Source organism: Panthera onca, chromosome C2 (genome assembly GCF_046562875.1).
Source record: "Panthera onca isolate mPanOnc1 chromosome C2, mPanOnc1 haplotype 2, whole genome shotgun sequence".
Taxonomy (NCBI): domain Eukaryota; kingdom Metazoa; phylum Chordata; class Mammalia; order Carnivora; family Felidae; genus Panthera; species Panthera onca.
Window position 1 is genome coordinate 132,651,423 of NC_138347.1, and position 19,848 is coordinate 132,671,270.

Here is a 19,848-nt window from a genome sequence, read left to right on the forward strand (position 1 = left end):
TAAGGAGCTGATTTTTAAATTTTAAAAAATTTTAATTATCACCTGTGGTTAGTGACTACCATACGGACAGCATAGCCCTCAGGAATAGGTAGCCATTTACAGTTGTTGTTTTTTTTTTTTAATTTTTTTTTTTTTTTAACGTTTTATTTCTTTTTGAGACAGGGAGAGACAGAGCATGAACAGGGGAGGGTCAGAGAGAGGGAGACACAGAATCTGAAACAGGCTCCAGGCTCTGAGCTGTCAGCAGAGCCCGACGCGGGGCTCAAACTCACGGACCGCGAGATCGTGACCTGAGCTGAAGTCAGCCGCTTAACCGACTGAGCCACCCAGGCGCCCCAGCCGTTTACAGTTTTTGATCAGATGTGTGACCTTGTGAAAGTGTTGATTAAAGAATATTTCAAGTGGATTTGGAAGGAAAAGTGTTCAAATATAATTAATTAAAAATAGGGTAAAACTCTTTTGCCACTTTATCTCTTTTTTATTATTTTATTATTCTGCTTTTTTATTAATAGGGGCTGCGATTTATCCAACTGAAAAATCCTTGGAGTCATTTACGTTGGAAAGGAAGATACAGTGAAAATGATGTAAAAAACTGGACCCCAGAGTTACAAAAATATTTAAACTTTGATCCTCGAACAGCTCAGAAAATAGACAATGGTAAGTATCTTTTTAATTTTAATGCCATTTGATCTTTAAATAACACGGTTTCATAATATGAAAGGTATTTATTCAAGTCATTTATCATTAAGATATTTTATGGATTAACAGACATCTAATTTTCAGGAATATTTTGGATTTCATGGGATGATCTCTGCCAGTATTATGATGTGATTTATCTGAGTTGGAATCCAGGTCTTTTTAAAGAATCAACATGTATTCACAGGTAACTTTTTTGCACATTTCAGAATATGCTTTATGGTAGTCTCTACTTTTTTCATATATAAGGATTCATTTATGAAGGATTAAGTTATATATATATTATATCATTTATGAAGACCAGCATTCTTTTTGCCATGCCCACAGATGACTGCCACGTGATTATTTTGTTTATGTATTTCTCAGTTATGCCAAAATATTTTTAAACAATAAAACAAAAATCCTGATAACTTAGTTGTATTAGAGACACAAAGCTTTTAAAAATAGTGTTCTACTTTAGCTCAATGAGAAATTAATTACTACTTTCTTTGTTGACTTTATCTTTTAGTACTTGGGATGCTAAGCAAGGACCTGTGAAAGATGCCTATAGCCTGGCTAATAATCCCCAGTACAAACTGGAGGTGCAGTGTCCACAAGGGGGCGCTGCAGTTTGGGTTTTGCTCAGCAGACACATAACAGACAAGGTACTGATCCCTTCCTTATATATCTATCCCATACAGAAACTTTAAAGAATGTAATTAGGCCAATGTGAACAAGATATGTAATTTGATCACCAACCTGTTTAATTTATGTAAGTGGCTTGAAAATAGTGTAGTATTAGGTAAATGTTTTCCTCTAAGGAAATTTATATACTTACAATCTTGTTCAGAAATCATCTTTGAAGAAAAATGGGAGTTTATGCTTTTCAGTGAGGGTTTTGAGGTTGATTATATATGCTTTAGGTCTTAAGAGTATTAACATTAAAATACTCTGAAGGGAGTTTGGAGATGTTAAATCATTAGGCCTGATTCTGTAAAGGGAAACTACCATAATCTTAATAGCCTTAGTCTTGTTTAATGTATTACTTTATACAGTGTAGTCATCCTTGAAATGAATTTAATTCAGAAAACATTTTTTATAGCACTAAGTAGCTTAAATGCTCTTAAAATTTGAATTTTCTTCCCACTTAAGAGCATTGTGAGCCCGTTTTCCTAACTACATTGGATTCTTTGTACTTTTAGGATGATTTCGCCAATAATCGAGAATTTATCACAATGGTTGTATACAAGACTGATGGGAAAAAAGTTTATTACCCAGGTATGTTTGGTAGACAAACATTCAGACAAACAACTGAAATTTTATTTACCTGATTAAATTTAAAATGATACGCTTTACGTAGATAATATGCAGAAATAATAATGCTGATAGACTAACAAAAACCACTCATACAGACGAGGTGGTATTTATACTACTTTTGTGTTTTGTTTTGATGTGTTTTTAATTTAGAGACCTCAGGAATTTGGGATTCCTATATTATATGTTGCTGTCAGAGTTTTATTTCTAAAACTAATATCTTTTTCTCTGATCAAAAATTCTGTGGTTTTTCCCTGAACTCCTGGATAAAATCTAAGCTCTTTGGCATGGTTTATAAGCCTTTTGATATTCTGACCTTAACCTTCCTGTCACCTTTTATGTCATGCCGCAGCTTTTCACAGTACCCTCAGTGAGGTACTGGCTACTCCTGAACATACCATGCCCTTGTTTCCCCTCTTTTCATACAGTTTCTTCTCCTAAGGATCTCTCTCCTCCGTGTCCTCTACCCATTTTTTTTCCTTTTACCCTAGTTTGTGTAATGAACATGGTTAATATCCAGCTTATATGTTACTTCTCTGTGATAACCTTTCTGCCGGGCAAAGTGAATCTTTCCCTCTGCAGGACTCCTGAAGCATTTAACATGCTGTATTGAAACCACTTTGCTTTCACATTTAAAAAAAGTTTATCACATATTAAATGATAGGAACTGTTAGTTTATGTTCTTGTTGGAGAAACAGATAATAAGAAAAATACCAGATAGTGATATGTGTGTAAAGAAATAAATGGGGTCATGTGTTAGTGACTGGTTGGTTGCTTTGGTTAGGTGGCCATGGAGGGCCTCTTTGGGAAAGGATAAGAGGAACCCTAAATGACAAAAGGAATCAGTCATGTAAAGAAATCGAGGGAAAAGCATTACAGGCAGAGGGAAGAACAAATACAAGGACTCTGAAATGAGAAAAAGAAACAGAAAAAAGACCAGTAGGCCAAGGGTGGTGTGATATCAAGAAGTCAAAAAGATATGCAGGCTCAGATCACATGATGTTCTGTAAGCCACAAGGATTTGGATTTCATTCTCAGTGTGTTGGGAAATCTTTGGAGGGCCTTGATCAGGAAAATGACTTGATAGAAACTTTTTTTTAAAGAACATTCTCTGTAGAATATATTGGAGGGGGCAAAAAAAATAGAAGCAGAGAAACAAATTACATGATTTTGTGTGAGAAATAATGGTGGTTTGAACTTAGTAGAGAAAGAGTGGACAGATTTGGGTTTCAGTAGGATTATCAGGACTTGAGTTGATGTAAGGGGCAAAGAGGAATCAAGACTGATTCCTGATTTTTGGCTTAATTCATAAACAGCTGCTGTAACATTTACTGAGATGGGTAAGAGTTGGTGGGGGTGGGGAGGGACCAGTTTTGTTGTGGAGTAAAATCAAAAGTAAATTTTGTGGTTTTGTTACATTTAAGATATCTATTAGATATGCAAGTGTATAAACTAAGTAAGCAATTGGATTTGGGGGAAGAGTTCTGGGATAAAGTCCTGCCATTTGAAGACAGGACTGTATACACTACCAATGGAGAGAGTTGTAGGTACAGAGATGAACACTCGGAACCTGACCCTGGGATTCAAACATCTTAAAGTTGAGCAGAGGAACGTTACTGCAAAAAATTAGAACAAAATACCTTATGAAATAGAATAAGGTTTCACATGACCCAAGGAGAGAGAATATTTCATGAGGGAAAGAATGAGCAACTGCATCTGTTGCTATTTTAGAGGTCAGGAAATTTAGGTTAGAGAAGAAACAAATGGACATAGCATCTTGGCAGTCATTGTTGACCTTAACAAGAACAGAGTTGGTGGATAGGTGGACTTATAAGCCCAGTTAGAAGTGAATTGAGGAGAGGCTGGGAGGTAAGGAAGCAATTATTGACAGTTCTTTTAAAAAGGGCAAAGAAATGGGCATTACTGGGGGAGATGAGATGGAAAGTGGTTTTGTTAAGTCTTAATTTAATCAGAGGAAAATGATACTCGTACCCATTATACTGTGAAGGTCATGAGGCGGGCACTGATTCCTATCAGTCAATATCCCTAGATATCCTGGAATGGACAAGACAGTATGTCTAAGAATTAAAGTTAAACTAGCCAGATTTTCTATTCATATGTTGGCCACTATACAACCAAAAAAACAAATACTGTGGCTATATATTCTTAGCATTAAGATGTTTATATATAGGCTTTCGACTTTCAAAAATATTTTTGTTACTCTTTTTATTTGGATTCTTTTTGTTTTTTTTAAAACAATGCTCCCTCTTACATATAATGATACTGCCTTTTCAGAAAAGAGTACTTTCTGGTTTATAATTTTATTTTCATCACAACACGCTGAAGAAAATTTTTAAAATACTCTCAAATTGTTTCTCATTTCACAGAAGAGTAAACTGAGGCATAGAAAGGTTAAAAACCTTGTCCAAGATCACAGATAGGCCCTTTTTCTCTTCACACTAGATCACACCACTGTGAGCGTTAGAGACTTTGCCTGTTACAGATAGATAGTAAAATGTTAGTTATTTCAATAGATTACATTATAAATATTCAGTGTTCCTAAATAAGCTAAGTGATATAGCATTGATTTTAAATGACATGTAGTAATTGACATGCATGAAATGATTTTATTGCATTGGCCCTGATTGAGGAGACATCAGAGAATATATTGGGTAACATTGTTTGTAATAGAAAAATACTGTAAATAATCTGTCAGACTGAATAACTAGATGGGGGTATAAATAAGTTATTCATATAATGGAATATCATGCAGGCAGTTTTAAAAGGAATAAACCGTATCTGTGTAGAACAATATGAATCTTAAAAACATGTTGAGTGCAAAATGCAAGCTTAAAATAAGACCTATGCTGTCCTTTTTTTAGATATATGCCCACAGAAATAACATTCACTCATTCATTCATTTTTAGGGATGTGTGTGTGTTAGCGTCTGAAAAGCCCACTAAATCCATCAGAGTGGAACAGAATAGGACTAAGGGTGGTGTTTAAAAGGGACTTTGTTTTATAAAGAATCTAGTATGACAAAAAGTGTTATTCAGTTATGAATGGTGGGGAATATATCTGTTGGTGGGAAGTATATTTTTATATAGTTCTTCGCATCTTAAAACATTTCCTCAAAACAAAACAAAGCAAAGCCAATCTTGACTTTAAAATCCCGTTAGAGAAAAATGCTACATAAGGTTTACTAGGGATTATTTTATACCTCATTGAATGTATTCCAAAAGATTCCTTTTACTTACTAGAAATTATTTAAAGTTTTAAAGTGTTTAATTACAAAGTTTTAAGTTGAAATTTAAATTCTCTAGTAGCGTTATATTTTAAAGATTGAATCAGTTGGGGGGGGGGGGTCCATCCATTTAATTTTTTTCCTATCATGAATTATAAAACTTAAATTTAAAAACTACAGAAACTAAAGCATAAACCTACTTTTCTGTAGGTGACCCACCTCCATATATTGATGGCATTCGAATTAACAGCCCTCATTATTTGACTAAGATAAAGCTGACCACGCCTGGGACCCATACCTTTACATTAGTGGTTTCTCAGTATGAAAAACAGAATACAATCCATTACACTGTCCGGGTGAGTAAACCAACATACAGTGACAGAACACGATAATATAAGGTACATAATATGCTTGGCTTCATAAGTGGGATTAGCTATAGAAGAAGTTTATATCTGAAAATTGATTGTCCTCTATAAATTTGTGTGTTTATCTGTATATCAGTTCAGTATTAAATTATGCTTCCTGCAGAAAGTAATGCTTTTGAAAAGTAATGTTTTTATTTTGAGTGAACATTTTAGTTTTCAGAATAATAATTTAGTCCTAAGGTAATGTGGTATGTTGGACTAATAAGTTCTATTTCAGATCAAGCAGTTAAAAACTTCTTTAACCTCTATAATACTTTCATTGAGTTAAAAAACACAACTTTGAACTTAGTGAAAGGAAATCAATTGCTTATAAACATACTGTTCTCATGTAGCTGGGAAGGTTATTTTAATTTTGTTCTGCATAGGCTGTTTTCCCATACATCAGTAAGGGAGCTCAATTTGAATAGATTTTTAGAGACATTGGGGAACTGCTTCTACCCCTTTATTCTTCAGATGCAGAAACTGAGGCCGAGCGAAATTGTCCTGAGTCAAACACACAGAAAGCCAGGACAAGAACCCCAGCTGTTCAGTTCCCAGTTCATTAAACCGGACTTGATAACTAGGCTGTGTACAGAATCATGGCTTTTATGTATGCCAACTAAGTTTTCAGTCTTCCAATATATTCTTTTATCACTTTGGTATTTTTATAAGTATACACTATCAGTACAATAAACTTTTTTATTTTTTTCAATCACTTTTTTTTTTTAATCTAGGTATATTCAGCCTGCAGCTTTACTTTTTCAAAGATTCCTTCACCGTACACCTTATCAAAACAGGTAAGAGAATTCTTTCTCTGGGTCATAATCTCAGAAAAATCTTAGAATTCCCTTGCCTTTTTCTCCTTTTCTCACTTTATCTTTCACATTTAACAATTAAACATTCTGGACTTGACAGTAACACAAGGGAAATGTAAGTAGCCTGCAGTCTGGGTTGGAATACGAGATCTTCAGTGAACAACATTCAGTGATTCTGTGGGAAGAACTAAAGTTCAAAGAAAGAAGATTATGTAGACTTTGGTCATTAGGGAAGGGTTCATCATGTAGACAAACCTTTAAAGTAGAATTTGAGACGACTACTACTGCAAAAAAAAATTTGGTTTTGCAGGGTGTGCTAGATGTGTAGCAGAAGATTCAAGGGAGAATTCGTGGCTCCCTTGTCAAATGTTAATTGACCATACATTTTTGGGATTGTTTTGATAACTGTAGCTTTATAGCATAGCTTGAAAGCAGAAAGTTTGATATCTCCTGCTTTTTCTTCCTTGGGATTTCTTTGGCAATTCAGGGTCTTTTGTGGTTTCATGTAAATTTTAGGAGTGTTTTTTTTTTACTTGTCATTAGAGTCCTGATAGGGATTGCATTGAATTTATCGATGGCTTTTGGTGGTGTTGACATTTTAACAATATTCTTTCAGTTCATGAACATAGAATACCTTTCCATTTATTGTGTCATCTTCAATTTCTTTTATTAGAATATAGTAGTTTTCAGATGAGAGATCTTTCACCTCCTTAAATTTATTCCTAGGGATCTTATTGTTTTTGATGTTACTGTAAATGGGATCAGTTTCTTTTTCAGAAAATTTGTTAACAGAAATGTTACTGATCTTCTGTATGTTAATTTTGTATCCCGCAGCTTTACTGAATTTGTTGATTAAATCTGACAGGTTTTTGGTTGAGTCTTTAGGGTTTTCTATATATAAAATGTCATGTGCAAAGAGAGACAATTTTACTTCTTCCCTCCAATTCTAATACATTTTCTTTTTCTTGCTTGATTGCTCTAGCTAGGACTTCCAGAATTATGTTGAATAGCAGTGGTGAGAGTGAACATCCTTGTCTTGTTCTCCTGATCTTAAAGGAGAAGTTTTCAGTTTTTCACCATAGAGTATATGTTAATTGTGAGCTTGTCATATATGGCCTTTATTATGTTGAGATATGTTCCATCCATGGCTCATTTCTTAGAGAAGAGTTTATATCATGAACAGATACTGAATTTTCTCAAATGCTTTTTCTGCATCTGTTGAGATGATTAGAAGATTGTTTTCTTTTGTTCTATCTTTTATTGATGTATCGCATTGACTGATTAGCATATGCTGAACCATCCTTGCATCCCTGGGAATAAATCCCACGTAATTGTGGTGAATGATCGTTTTAATGTGCAGTGGAATTCAATTTGCTAAATATTTTGTTGAAAACAATTTATATCTGTGGGCGCCTGGATGTCTCAGTGGAGCATCCAACTCTTAATCTCGGCTCAAGTCATGATCTCACTGGTTCATGAGTTCGAGCCCCATCTCAGGCTCTGTGCTGGCAGCATGGGGCCTGCTTTGGATTCTCTCTTTCTCCCTCTCTGTCTGTGCCTCCCCTATTTGTTCTCCTTCAAAATTAATAAACTTAAAAAAAAAAAGAAAATGTTTATATCTGTATTCATCAGGGATATATTGGCCTATAGATTTCTTTTTTTTTTGAGAGAAAGAGAGAGAAGAGAGAGATAGCACATGAGCAGGGGAGGGGCAGAGACACACACACACACACAAACATACAGAATCCAAAGTAGGCTTCAGGCTCTGAGCCATCAGCACAGAGCCCCACACGGGGCTCGAACTCCTGAGCCATGAGATCATGGCCTGAGCCCAAGTCAGACGTTCAACTGACTGAGCCACCCAGGCGCCCCAGGCCTGTAGATTTCTTTTCCAGTAGTGTCCTTTTCTGTTGTTGGTATCCCGATAATGCTGGCCTTGTAAAATGAGTTTGGGAGCGCTCTTCGATTTTTTTGGAAGAGCTTGAGAAGCATTGGTGTTAATTCTTTTTTACATGTTTGGTAAAATTCACCCGTGAAGTCATCTAGTCCTGGGTTTTTTTTCATCAGGAGATCTTCAGATTACAGATTGTCTCCTTACTAGTAGTTGGTCTATTCAGATTTTCCATTTCTTCTAGGTTGTCTAGTTTGTTAGCATATAGGTGTCCTGTTATGAGCCTTTGAATTTCTATGTTACCAGTTGCAGTGTAGCCTTTTTCATTTATAATTTTATTGACTTGGGTCCTTTTTCTTGCTTAGTCTAAGGGTTTGTTAGTTTTATCTTTTCAAGGAACCAACTCTGTTCATCTTTTTTTTTTTTTTCCTGTTTTCTATTTCATTCATTTCTGCTCTGATCTTTATTATTTCCTTCTGCTAACTTTGGGCTCAGCTTGTTCTTTTTCTGGTTCCTTAAGGCATAGAGTAAGGTTATTTGGGATTTTCCTTGCTTCTTTTTTCTGTTGCTGTTTATATATTTGAGAGAGAGGGAAAGTGCATGAGTTCAGTAGCAGCAGAGAGGGAATCCCAAGCAGGTTCTTTGCTGTCAGTGCAGAGCCTGATGTGGGGCTTGATCCCGCTAACAGATCACAACCCTAGCCAAAATCAAGAGTCAGGTGCTTAACTGACTGAGCTACCCAGGTGCCCCATTCTGTGTCTTTTAATTGGGAATTTTAGTGCTTATGTTTACATTAATGATAGGTAAGGACTTACTGTTGCCATTTTATTGTTTTCTGGTTGTTTTATAGATCCATTCTTTCTTGTTTCTTATCCTGTTGTCTTTTTGTGTGTGTTTTGAAGTCTTTTGGTATAAAATAAGTATGCTCTGACTTTATTGGGTTCTTTTGTGTAATTACTACAGGATTTTTCCTTACTATTACCATGAGGCATACATAAAGTGTATTAAACTTATAATACTTTATTTTAAACTGATAATAACTTAATGACCTCAGTGGAATTCATGTTTTATACTTTTACTTCTCTTCCTCTTCACATTTTAGGTTATTGCTGTTACAGTTTACATGTTTTTAATATTGCATAACTAATAACAGATTATTGTAGTTATTATTTTTACTACATTCAGGGTTTTTTAACTTTTAAACTGCAGTGCTAAGTGAATTATGCATCAACTATTACCATATTCCAGACTCTAACTATGACTATATATTTACTATTACCAGTGAGATTTACACTATCTTTTTATGTTTTTATGATATTAATTAGCATTCTTTTACTTCCACTTAATGAACTCCCTTTAGCATTTCTTATAAGGCAGATCTAGGGGTAATGAACTCCCCCAGCTTTTGTTTAGGAAACCCTTTTATCCCTCCATTTCTAAAGGATAGCTTCACCAGGTATACAATTCTTGGTTGATTGCTACCTTCTTTTAGTATTTGAAATATGTCATCCTGTTCTGTCCTAGCCTGAAAAAGTATCTGTTGAGAAATATGCTAATAATCTTATAGGAAGTCCTTGTACGTAATCTCTCTTTTCGTTTGCTGCTCTTAAAACTGTCTTTGACTTTTGACAGTTTTAATAATGTGTTTGGTGTAGCCCAGTTTGGGTTTAGCTGTCAAATCCTTGGGCCTCATGGACCTGGATATTCCTCTCTCTCCCCAGGGTTTGGGAAAGGTTTGCTCTAAATATGCTTTCTCTGCCTTTCTCTCTCTTCTCTTTCTAGAATTTGTGTAATGAAAATATTGTTTCTTTTCATTGTGTCCTATAATTCCTATAGGCTTTCTTCACTCTTTTTCATTCTTTTTTTGTTTTGTTCTTCTGGGTAGTTTTCGATGTCCTGTGCTCCAGATCGTTGATTCTTTCTTCAGCACTATTGAGTCTACCTTTAAAACTCTCTATTGATTTCTTCAATTATTGTATATTTCAACTCTAGGATTTGTTTGGGTGTTTTTTTTTTGTTTTTTTTTTGGATGATTGCTATTTCCTTATCAAACTTGTTTTGTTCATTCATTGTTTTCTTAATTTTGTTTTCTTATAGTTCATTAAACATCCTTAAAGATTATTCTCCATTCTTTGACAATTCATAGATTTCCATTTTCTTAGGGTTATTGGAGCATTATTAGTTTTTTTAGTGATGTCATATTTACCTGCATTTTTGTGATCCTTGGTTTCTTAATGTTTGTGAATTTTCGCATTTGAGTAATCAGGCTCCTCTAGAAGACTTTACAGCTTTGTTTGGGCAAGAACAGTTTTCCACCAGTTAGTTTAGTTTGGGTTTCTGGGTGTGTCTGTTGGTATTGGCCTTGGGCAGATTGGGGCCTGCTATGATTGCCTGTTTTTGGGCAAGGCAGCTGTTAGAACTCTGAGGACAGGGAGGGTGGTTGTGCTACTAGCTGAGAACAGTTGGGTAGGACTGCTGGCTTGGTCCCTACCCAAATGAGGCTGTGGATCTGGCTTCACAGCTGCTTACATTCTCTGGTCAGGCTTACGTACTACTTGGGACTACTATAGTCAGTAGTAGATTGTAATAGCAGTGAATTAGTTTCCCTGCTTTGGCTGGGCAACAGGACAGGACCCAGGCATTGTGCAGTTCATCGTGCGGGGACCCAAATCAGGCCAGAATGTGCACTGAATTTCCTAGTCCGGAGAGGCCACCAGTGTTGCTCTGCAGACAGGGCAAGCCACAAGCTGTGCTTTGCTCGAGTGCCACTGTGAGCAGGCGTGTTGGGTTTGGCGGCTTCCCATGCGCTCTGGTTAGATTCCTTAGACAGCCTGAAGGTTGTATTCTGTGATGAACGGGGCTACAAATTCCTCGCCTGGTGGGCTCAGCAGGAGATGCAGCTCTTTGTCGTCTTAACACAAGCCCACCTATACACCACGTTCCATAACCAAATCAGGCCACAGGCTTCGCTCTGAAAACTATCAGTTCTGCCTACCACTTGGCTAAAGCGCCACTAGAGCGCACAGCATCCAGTAGTTGTCACCAGCCCTTCTGATCAGATTGGGCTGGAAGGCACTCTACAGTAGTTGGAGCTGTGATTCAGCTCCTTGGGTGGGTATGGGCAAACCAGGCTCTAGGGCTGGCAAAACTCGTTCGAGTGTCCAGATCAGGCAGATCTGCACCCCGCCAAGTTCCCTGGTCAGAGTGTACCCTGGACTTGGTTCTGCATGAGCCGATTACTACTTGGACACCGCAGGTATGAATTCAGTCTGCCAAGGTCCATGCGCTGGTTGTTGCGAGCTCCAACCCCTCCGCTGCCGCAGATTGCCCTGCAGTCCTCATGGTGGAAGGTCAGAGTAATTCATAATGCTGGGGGATGCTGGTTGGCCACTGGAGTAATCGGACTCAGGGGAGACCTGTCCACATGGTGCGGTGCTGGCCTAGAGACAATGGGGTCCACAAGTATTATTTCTCTTCGCCTTCTAAGGCAGTTTGTCCTGGTCTCTGTGGTGCACGGAGGTCCTTCAGCCTCACCCCCATGTTTAGGATTCTCTCAGTGGTGTTCTATTCTTGAATAGCTGTTTGTTGTCCTTATGAGTGGGAGCAAAGGAGGAGGAACCTTTGTTGCCATCTTGGTGACCTCATTCCCTTTCTAAAGTCTTTAAAGTAGAATTAGAGAATGAGAAGTTTTATTAATACAAAAACTTTGTTTTATTAGATTAATGGAAAGTGGAGTGGTCAGAGTGCTGGAGGATGTGGAAATTTCCAGGAAACTCACAAAAATAACCCCATCTACCAGTTCCATATAGAAAAGACTGGGCCATTACTGATTGAGCTAAGAGGACCAAGGTTTGTGATTAACGTTCTTAACTTAATATCTTCTTAAAAATGAGTTTAGTGGAACACAGTAGGGTTTTGAAACAGACTTATGCATATACATGCACTTGATTAATGAAAAAGATGGCATTGCAGAGGAGTGGGGGAAGGATGGTCTGTTGAGTAAATGTGCTGAAATAATTGAGTATCCGTGTGCCAAAAAGGTCATTAGACAGCTTTCTCACATCAAATCTATGTTAATGACTACAGGACAAAGATTTATAAGTATGCTACATTAGTAAAAAAGAAAAAAAAAATCAAGTTTAAAAAAAATAAGAACTCAAATAGGCATGACGTAAGAGGAACAGTCCCAAATGGCTAATAAACCATTATAAGAACCAACCATTTGTAACAACCCACGTGTTCATCATGGCATTGAAGATTATAGAATAGTCCTAGAGTCCTGCATGACAATGAAAATAAATTACAACTACCCAGAATAAGATGGAGAAGTCTTAAAAACAATGCTGAGCATCTTATAAAACAAAACGTCAGCTGTGTGATTCCACTTCTGTGAAGTCAGGCAAAACTAAACTATTATCTAAAGATGCACACTTAGGTTATCAAACTGTATAAAAGCAAGAAAGGAGGAGGTTGGAGATTGGGTGAGATAGGTGAAGGGGATTCAGAGGCACAAACTTCCAGTTATAAAATAAGTCAGAAGGATGAAAAGTACAACATAGAGAATACGGTCAATAATATTGTTATGTGGTGACTACAGTTACCCTGGTGAGCATGACGCAGAGAACGGTCTTGTATTCCTGAAATTGATATGTCAACCAAACTTTTTTTTAAAAAAGCAAGGAAGTGTTAAATGTTTGCTTTATGGGGACGGGATTTGTAAGGAAAGGAGCGTACAGGGACTTCTGTGGTGCAGAGAGGGTTGTATTGATTTAGGTAGTGGCAACCCGTGTGTGTATTCATTTATAGGTTATTTAGGTTATTCTGTGTACGTTGTGTTCTGTTTTTTCTTTTAATTTTTTTTTTTTAATGTTTATTTTGGAGACAGAGAGAGAGGGAGACACAGAATTGGAAGCAGGCTCTGAGCCATCAGCCCAGAGCCTGACGCAGGGCTCTAACTCAGACCACGAGATGGTGGCCTGAGCTGAAGTCGGACGCTTAACCGACTGAGCCTCCCAGGCGCCCCTGTTTTTTCAACTTAAAAAGGTTTAAAGCACACAGAATAAGAATAGTACATATTTCTAAATAAAACAATTTTTGCCTTTTTTACAAACTACTTCAAAAACTCAATCCTTTCAATGTGGTTAAGCTATTTTTCTACAGTTTGATAGGTGAAATAATGTATTTAGTTGCCCTTTTGTATTTGTCAATAGAGTAAAAGTGTTTGACAGTGTGCATTTTTTCCTTTGCCTATTCACGTCTTTTGCCCATTTTTCTCTTGGAATTGTCATGTTTTTCTTAATTGTAAGCATGAATAAGGATCTTTGGCACATATTTGCAACAAATATTTTTCCCAGATTGTGTTTTGTTTTGTTTTTTTTGCATAGAGAAAAATTTCCATTTTAAAGTAATCAGACCTGTCTTTTCTGGTTTATTTTGCTATGGGCAGGAAATCTCACCCCAATAGCAAATTTTTACATTTTTCTAGTTCTTTTATGGTTTACTGTTAACATCCACATAGAATGTATATTTGGTGTGAATACAATTTGACAGGGTTTTTTTTTCCCTAAATTTGTCACTTCATCACCATCTCAATCCTGTCTTTACTGATTTAGAATGTCATGTTTACTATATGCTTATTACTTTTGTAAATTTAGGTTTTATTTCAGGGCTTTCCCTCTCCTTCCACTTTTTCTGCATACAAAGACAGTATTTTACCACTGAAATTCCACAGTATTCTCTTGAGAGCCTGTGGTAAAAACAGTTTCTTCTAAAGTAAGTTTAATATTAATCTCCATACCTTCAATTTAAAAATATAAATGGTATTTTGTATAATTAAGAGTAAAAATAGTATGCATTTCAGAGTGTTGCCTGCTCCTAAAGCTTTAGAAAGCATATGCTTGATTTAATAGTATATCTGTACTTTATTTTTAGGTATGTGTTTGATACTACTTAATAACAGTAATTGGTTTTTGTTGTTGTTGTTGGCAGGCAATATAGTGTTGGATTTGAGGTTGTAACAGTTTCCATGGTGGGAGACCCTGGTCCCCATGGCTTTCAGAGGAAATCTAGTGGTGACTATAGGTAATGTCGGCATTTTGATTGCATCTAATTTGTACTTTACTTTCTGTGGCTTCATCTTCTGTAAACTTTGTTCTCATTTTCCTTGCATACAGGTGTGGGTTTTGCTACCTGGAATTAGAAAATATACCTGCCGGGATCTACAATATCATTCCTAGTACTTTTTTGCCTAAACAAGAAGGACCTTTTTTCTTGGACTTCAATAGTGTTATCCCCATCAAGACAACACAACTTCAATGATGCAGATTTCAGCATTTACTGGATTTTATACTTACCGAACATCAACTCTTCGAATGAAGACAGAAACCCTCAGAACAGAATTAAATCTCTAAAAATGTCACAGTGGGATCTGGTGCTTGGGTCACAGTGTTTAGAAATGTATGTAGTCAGAATTACCCTAAATCACTTAGAAGTCCTAGTTCCACGGTTTTGTGTGTACAAGGAGTTGGTTTGCATTGAGGGGCCACATCTTATAAAAGCACGTGCTGATGATTAAAGGTTCGACTCTGCACTGTGAGATGCCTTTGCTGAAAGAGCTGTGACCAGATAGCAACAGGACATATCCGCTCACATGGTGGAACAGTAGGCTGACATAGATCCTGAAATATTTATATTTGTCTTTTGGCAGAGCATGTCGTAAGTTAAACTTGTGTTGTGACTCTACATCTTGGGCAACGAATTACCAAATGAATCATGTCGCCATAACAGATTTTAATTCTGTACTATGACTTTCAGTGTTTGTGGCCCAGATGTTATGAAAGAATAAAGCTTTAAGAAATACTTTAACTTAGTTAACAATGAAGGTCGTTGAACTTAGGTACCTGTCTCCCATTAATTCATGTGAAGAGAACTGAGATAAATTCATTATTGGAATGCTTATTTTTTATCAGGCTGACTGAAAGTAGTAATCTTAAAAACTGCTCTTACGGTGACACTGAAGAAAATACGATGGAAAATTTAATATATGGTAACTGTGGTTGCATTTAGAGCAACTGCCAAGGTACTACTGCCGTGTATAAATTCCCAGTTTACATAAAAATCCATCAGAGCAGAATGATGCTCAAGGTTTTAAACATCTGAAAATAAGGTGGAATTTTTCATTGTCTCTGCTTTATAATTATCACAACTTATTTTGTATTTCTACTTCCTTTAATTGAAATAAAATCTTTATACTTATGGAAACTGCATAGTTTAACCTAGAGAAATTATTAAAGGACTTCATCTAGTACGTTCCATCTAAATGAAAATTCATACTTCAACAAATCTGTTTCATATTCAGGACAGTGATTCCACTTTGGTAACTATTTTGTGCTTTCAATTTTAGATGGATTAATTTTCTGTAGCCCTTTAAAAAGAAAAATTTGTAGCATGAAGTGTATTTTAAACACATGACTGGAACCTTTTGTATTCAATACAGTAAAACCTTCGTTTGCAAGCATAATTCATTCCAGAAACATGCTTGTAATCCAAAGCACTTGTACATCAAAGTGAATTTCTCCATAAGAAATAATGGAAACTCAGTTGATTCATTCCACAACCCAAATAAATTCGTATAAAAATGATTATAACACTGTAATATAATACAAAATATAAAGAAAAAAATCTGCACTTACCTTTGAAAACCTTCATGGCTGGTGTGACAGAGATGAGAGGAGGGTGATTGTGTAGGACGACTTTCGCTATAATGGAATCACTGCTATCTATTGGCTCAATGGAAACTTTTTCTTTTTGTGTGACTTTAACAACCTATCCAATGACATTTGCTTTTGTCTCCTTTTGACGATTTCGTGGAAATGTGACATTGTGTTGTCGTTAAACAGATTCATTGCTCACACTGCTACAGCCTTATTCAAGTGGTGCTTTTCTACAAAATTTTGCACTGTTTTCCACATTTTACACATCTCCCTAATTTCATTTGAAGTGAGGGATTCCTCTTCTCAGCAGACGAGATGCAGACGTAGACTTCTTATAAAATCTTGCAATTTCGGCCACTTGCATACCTTGCTTCTACTTCTCGATGACTCCTTAACTTCCGCCGTAATGATCTCCTCCGCCTTACTGCTTTTCTTTTCAACCTTTTTCCGCATTCGGGCCATTGTATATGCTCACACGGATATGGACTACAGTATTAATAAACTCTTGTCATATACTGTAATGTTACTGGCAATAAGGAAAGGTTCTACATCCGCAGGCAGCCTGACCTAGAATGAAGCAAAGCATTCCTAAGTTTACTCTTGTATGGAAAAGCAAAGGACTGTCCGCAGGTGCTTTGAAGTGACAAAAAATACACTAGGGCCAGTTATAGGCACCTCCCAACATTCTGAAAAATCATTGATTTCTGCTGAACACTATGGCCTGAGACTGAGTATGGGAGACTATCACCCACAATCCCACAGAGAGAACGAACCACCGCTGGCTCAGTTGTGATCATGTGACATTCAGCATCGCATACTACTATTGCAAGACCTGGCTCGTGTATCAACTTAAAATTAGAAATCTTTGCTCGTCTTGCAGAACATTCACAGAACAAGTTACCGCAATCCAAGATTTTACTGTATATTGTACAGGGTGGAAAATGAAATAAGACCGAATCCCTGCCTTCAAAATTCTAATAGAGGCCTACGTATGAGCAATACACTATTGAATTCTATAATAGAGCTCCACGCATGGTGCTACAGACATAGCAGACCAGGTGTGGCTGGACCAACACAGAAAACAGATCCTCAACTAGATGCACATGACAATCACCTGGCAGAGCTTTTAAAAGCTCAATACCCAAGTATACCCCAAATTAATAATACTGGTCTCTAGGGTTAAGACCAGGGAATTTTTAAGCTTCCCAGGAGACTCAAGCGCAGCCGACTGAGACGCATTCCTCCAACACCGCCACCTTGTCTACTTTTCCCCGATGCCGTGTCTCCTTACTGCTCAGCTTTAGTAGCAGCCAAAGTAGAATTCTAACTCAAACCTTGGTAATCGGGACTTCAATTATTAGGACCCAGGACCTTAACTGGAAATGAGGACCGATGGTCACTGCGTTCCATGCCCCTCCTTGAAGCAGGCTGCTTAGAATGGAAGATTTAGGCAACATCGGGGTTTGTTCTTTGAAGACACAGAAAGGTAAACATTTTCTGAAGCCATTTTTATTACACTCAAGGAATTAAGACAAGTACAAAATAACCTTGGAATTAGGATACTGGATCAGTCATTAAAAAAGGAGAAAACACTATAGTATGAAGAGATTTACAAATGACTAAAATAGACAAGCTGTGTCAGAATTCACAGACAACTTGAAATGGGTTTGCTTTTTTTTTCCTTTTAGAAATGCTAACTTTTCTTAACAAAAAAGGACAAATAAAATACAGTGCTCTAAATACGTGTAACTGTGAAAACATTAAAGAAAAGCAGTCTTAACACTTACTACTATTAGCATAACAGACTTCATTGCTTCTATTTAACAGCCTGTGCCAACACATGCCTACTCCCTTTCCTATCTTTAAGGAACAATTCCCTCTAAGAAATACTAATGCAGCATAACCCTTAAATAATTTATGTTTAAAGTCACAACCTACAGAGAAATTGACACCTTGTCAATCTAGATATAACAATGGCAACCATTCTTCACATGCACTTCTCTTAAGAATCAAGTCCCTTGGCTGGCAGGATAAGGTTTATGCTACAGACTCTTCTCTCCCACAGCCACAAATCACCTTCTATGGTATGTCCCTGCTACTCTCCATCCCTCCCATCCCCACGTTGGCATTCACCTTTCCCACCCCAAAAAGTGCAGTTCGTGGTAACCTTTATAGAAAATGGTTCTAATGGGTATCCCAGCATATATGCTTTTTTAAAAGCCCCTTCTGAATACCAGAGGTGGTGAAAAGGAATCGTGTTCTTGGATTTTTTTTTTTTTTTAAGCCTTTGCTGGGTCAAAAAGGTGTTTTCTGAAGATGTTTTGTTCTTGTGTTTTTTCATTTAGATCCCTCCCCTGGGATGTAAAGGAGAGAACATCTCCCATTTTCCCAAATTGAGGGTAAGAGAGAGGAAAGAGGAGCAAGCTGTTGACCCCAGGTTGGCTCAGCTTCCCAGTCCCTTTCCTGGCTCTGGTTCTTTCACAGGAACTAGTTATTGCTTCCACAACACGGTCACAGGTAATATTCCACAAAGGCCGTGACCCTGGTCACAGTCCACCGCAACAACGCCTCTGCTCTGAAAAACAAACCAGCCCAAGAGCTCTTTCCCAGAAGAAAACTCTTCAGCCCTCACGGTCACAACTTCATTAGTGCAGTGTAGAGTAAACGCTTAAGATTTGGCATGTATTAAATGATTATTGGCACAATGTTCTCCATACAGCTCCATGTATAAATACGGATATGCCCTTGGGCCCCGGCTGCGGATGGGTCAGCCAATCTGCACCGTTTTTATGTCAGCAATAATCCCGTCTCTTCCCTTTGAGCACTGGAGGGAGAGCTGCTTCATCCTGTTCTCCAAGGCCTGCCCCTCACGGGCACTGCTGCTTTGGCTCTTGCCACTGCTGTTGCCGAGACCTCGATTGTTGTTGGCTTTGTCGCTTGTTTTATTCTCTGCCCCTTCTGCCCTGTCTCCTACAGAAACGCAAAGATTATTGAGTGAGTACTGACAGTTCTAAGAGTCACCTGGGCCCGCGCCAACTCCGCCCTCTGGGATCTCCCAGCGCTGCCCAGCCGTGCCTGTCACAGAGCGTTCTCCATCGTGGGATTACTGCTCAAGGCATCTTATATATTCCTTAGCTTTAGAGATGATCTGTCACATTCATCTAACAGCTGGAAAACAAACCTCTCCGGCCTGTGTTCGTCAAGGGGACGGCTATGATGACAGACCCAGAACCCAACGTGTACTCTGAAGAAGAGCTCAGGAGCGGAGCCGGGAGCCCCCAGGACGGCAGCTGGCGTCTCAGGGATCGATACCGACCGCGTAACAGCACATTCACAGGGCCCCGTACCACAGCGCCGGGGGTCCTGAGAGCCGGCAGAGGTCTAGAACGGTGCAGGGGTCTGGCCGCCCAGGCAGTGAGTCGTCTGGCACGGGCACTACCGGCGAGAGCGCGGTAACTCACCTCGTTCTACCTCACATTCTGGGGAGGAGGCCCCGCTGCATTCGCTGCGAGGGCCCAGCACCGGGAACATCATCCCGAACTCTGACAGAGACACGGGGCTGGGCAGATCCAGGCTGCCAGGCCTTACAACCGCAGGGAATTGGTCGGGCATCTCCGACGGGCTCGCTGGTCCTGAACTGAAGCTGGACACAGACTGGGTTTCCGAGTCATCTTCAGACACAAAGTTGCTGCAGCTGTCGTCTTCAAAGGCCTCGGAGGCCACTAGGATGAGAGAGAACACCGCTCAGGGCTCTGCCCGACAGCCGCCCGGTTCCCTCAACACCTCCAGAAGT

The 19,848-nt window shown here is 38.2% G+C and overlaps 2 protein-coding genes across 3 annotated transcripts in view; one reads left to right on the forward strand and one right to left on the reverse strand.

Annotated features, from left to right (window-relative positions):
- The window catches only part of CAPN7 (calpain 7), a 42,112-nt gene extending 26,509 nt beyond the window's left edge, over positions 1-15,603 (forward strand). Inside the window, exons 13-21 of one of the 2 annotated variants that reach the window (XM_060638649.2) lie at positions 513-657; positions 784-883; positions 1,205-1,340; positions 1,878-1,953; positions 5,444-5,589; positions 6,372-6,434; positions 12,062-12,192; positions 14,332-14,424; positions 14,517-15,603. In XM_060638649.2, coding sequence (XP_060494632.2) covers positions 513-657; positions 784-883; positions 1,205-1,340; positions 1,878-1,953; positions 5,444-5,589; positions 6,372-6,434; positions 12,062-12,192; positions 14,332-14,424; positions 14,517-14,661 — 1,035 coding nt within the window. In that variant the 3' untranslated portion in view covers positions 14,662-15,603. The remainder of the gene's footprint in view (positions 1-512; positions 658-783; positions 884-1,204; positions 1,341-1,877; positions 1,954-5,443; positions 5,590-6,371; positions 6,435-12,061; positions 12,193-14,331; positions 14,425-14,516) is intronic. The other variant, XM_078432356.1, reaches the window with a different exon arrangement.
- A 1,941-nt stretch (positions 15,604-17,544) lies between these two features.
- SH3BP5 (SH3 domain binding protein 5) overlaps positions 17,545-19,848 on the reverse strand; it is a 77,257-nt gene continuing 74,953 nt past the window's right edge. Inside the window, exons 8-9 of the mRNA XM_078432358.2 lie at positions 19,517-19,777; positions 17,545-19,025 (exon numbers count right to left, since the gene is read on the reverse strand). Coding sequence (XP_078288484.1) covers positions 18,823-19,025; positions 19,517-19,777 — 464 coding nt within the window. The 3' untranslated portion in view covers positions 17,545-18,822. The remainder of the gene's footprint in view (positions 19,026-19,516; positions 19,778-19,848) is intronic.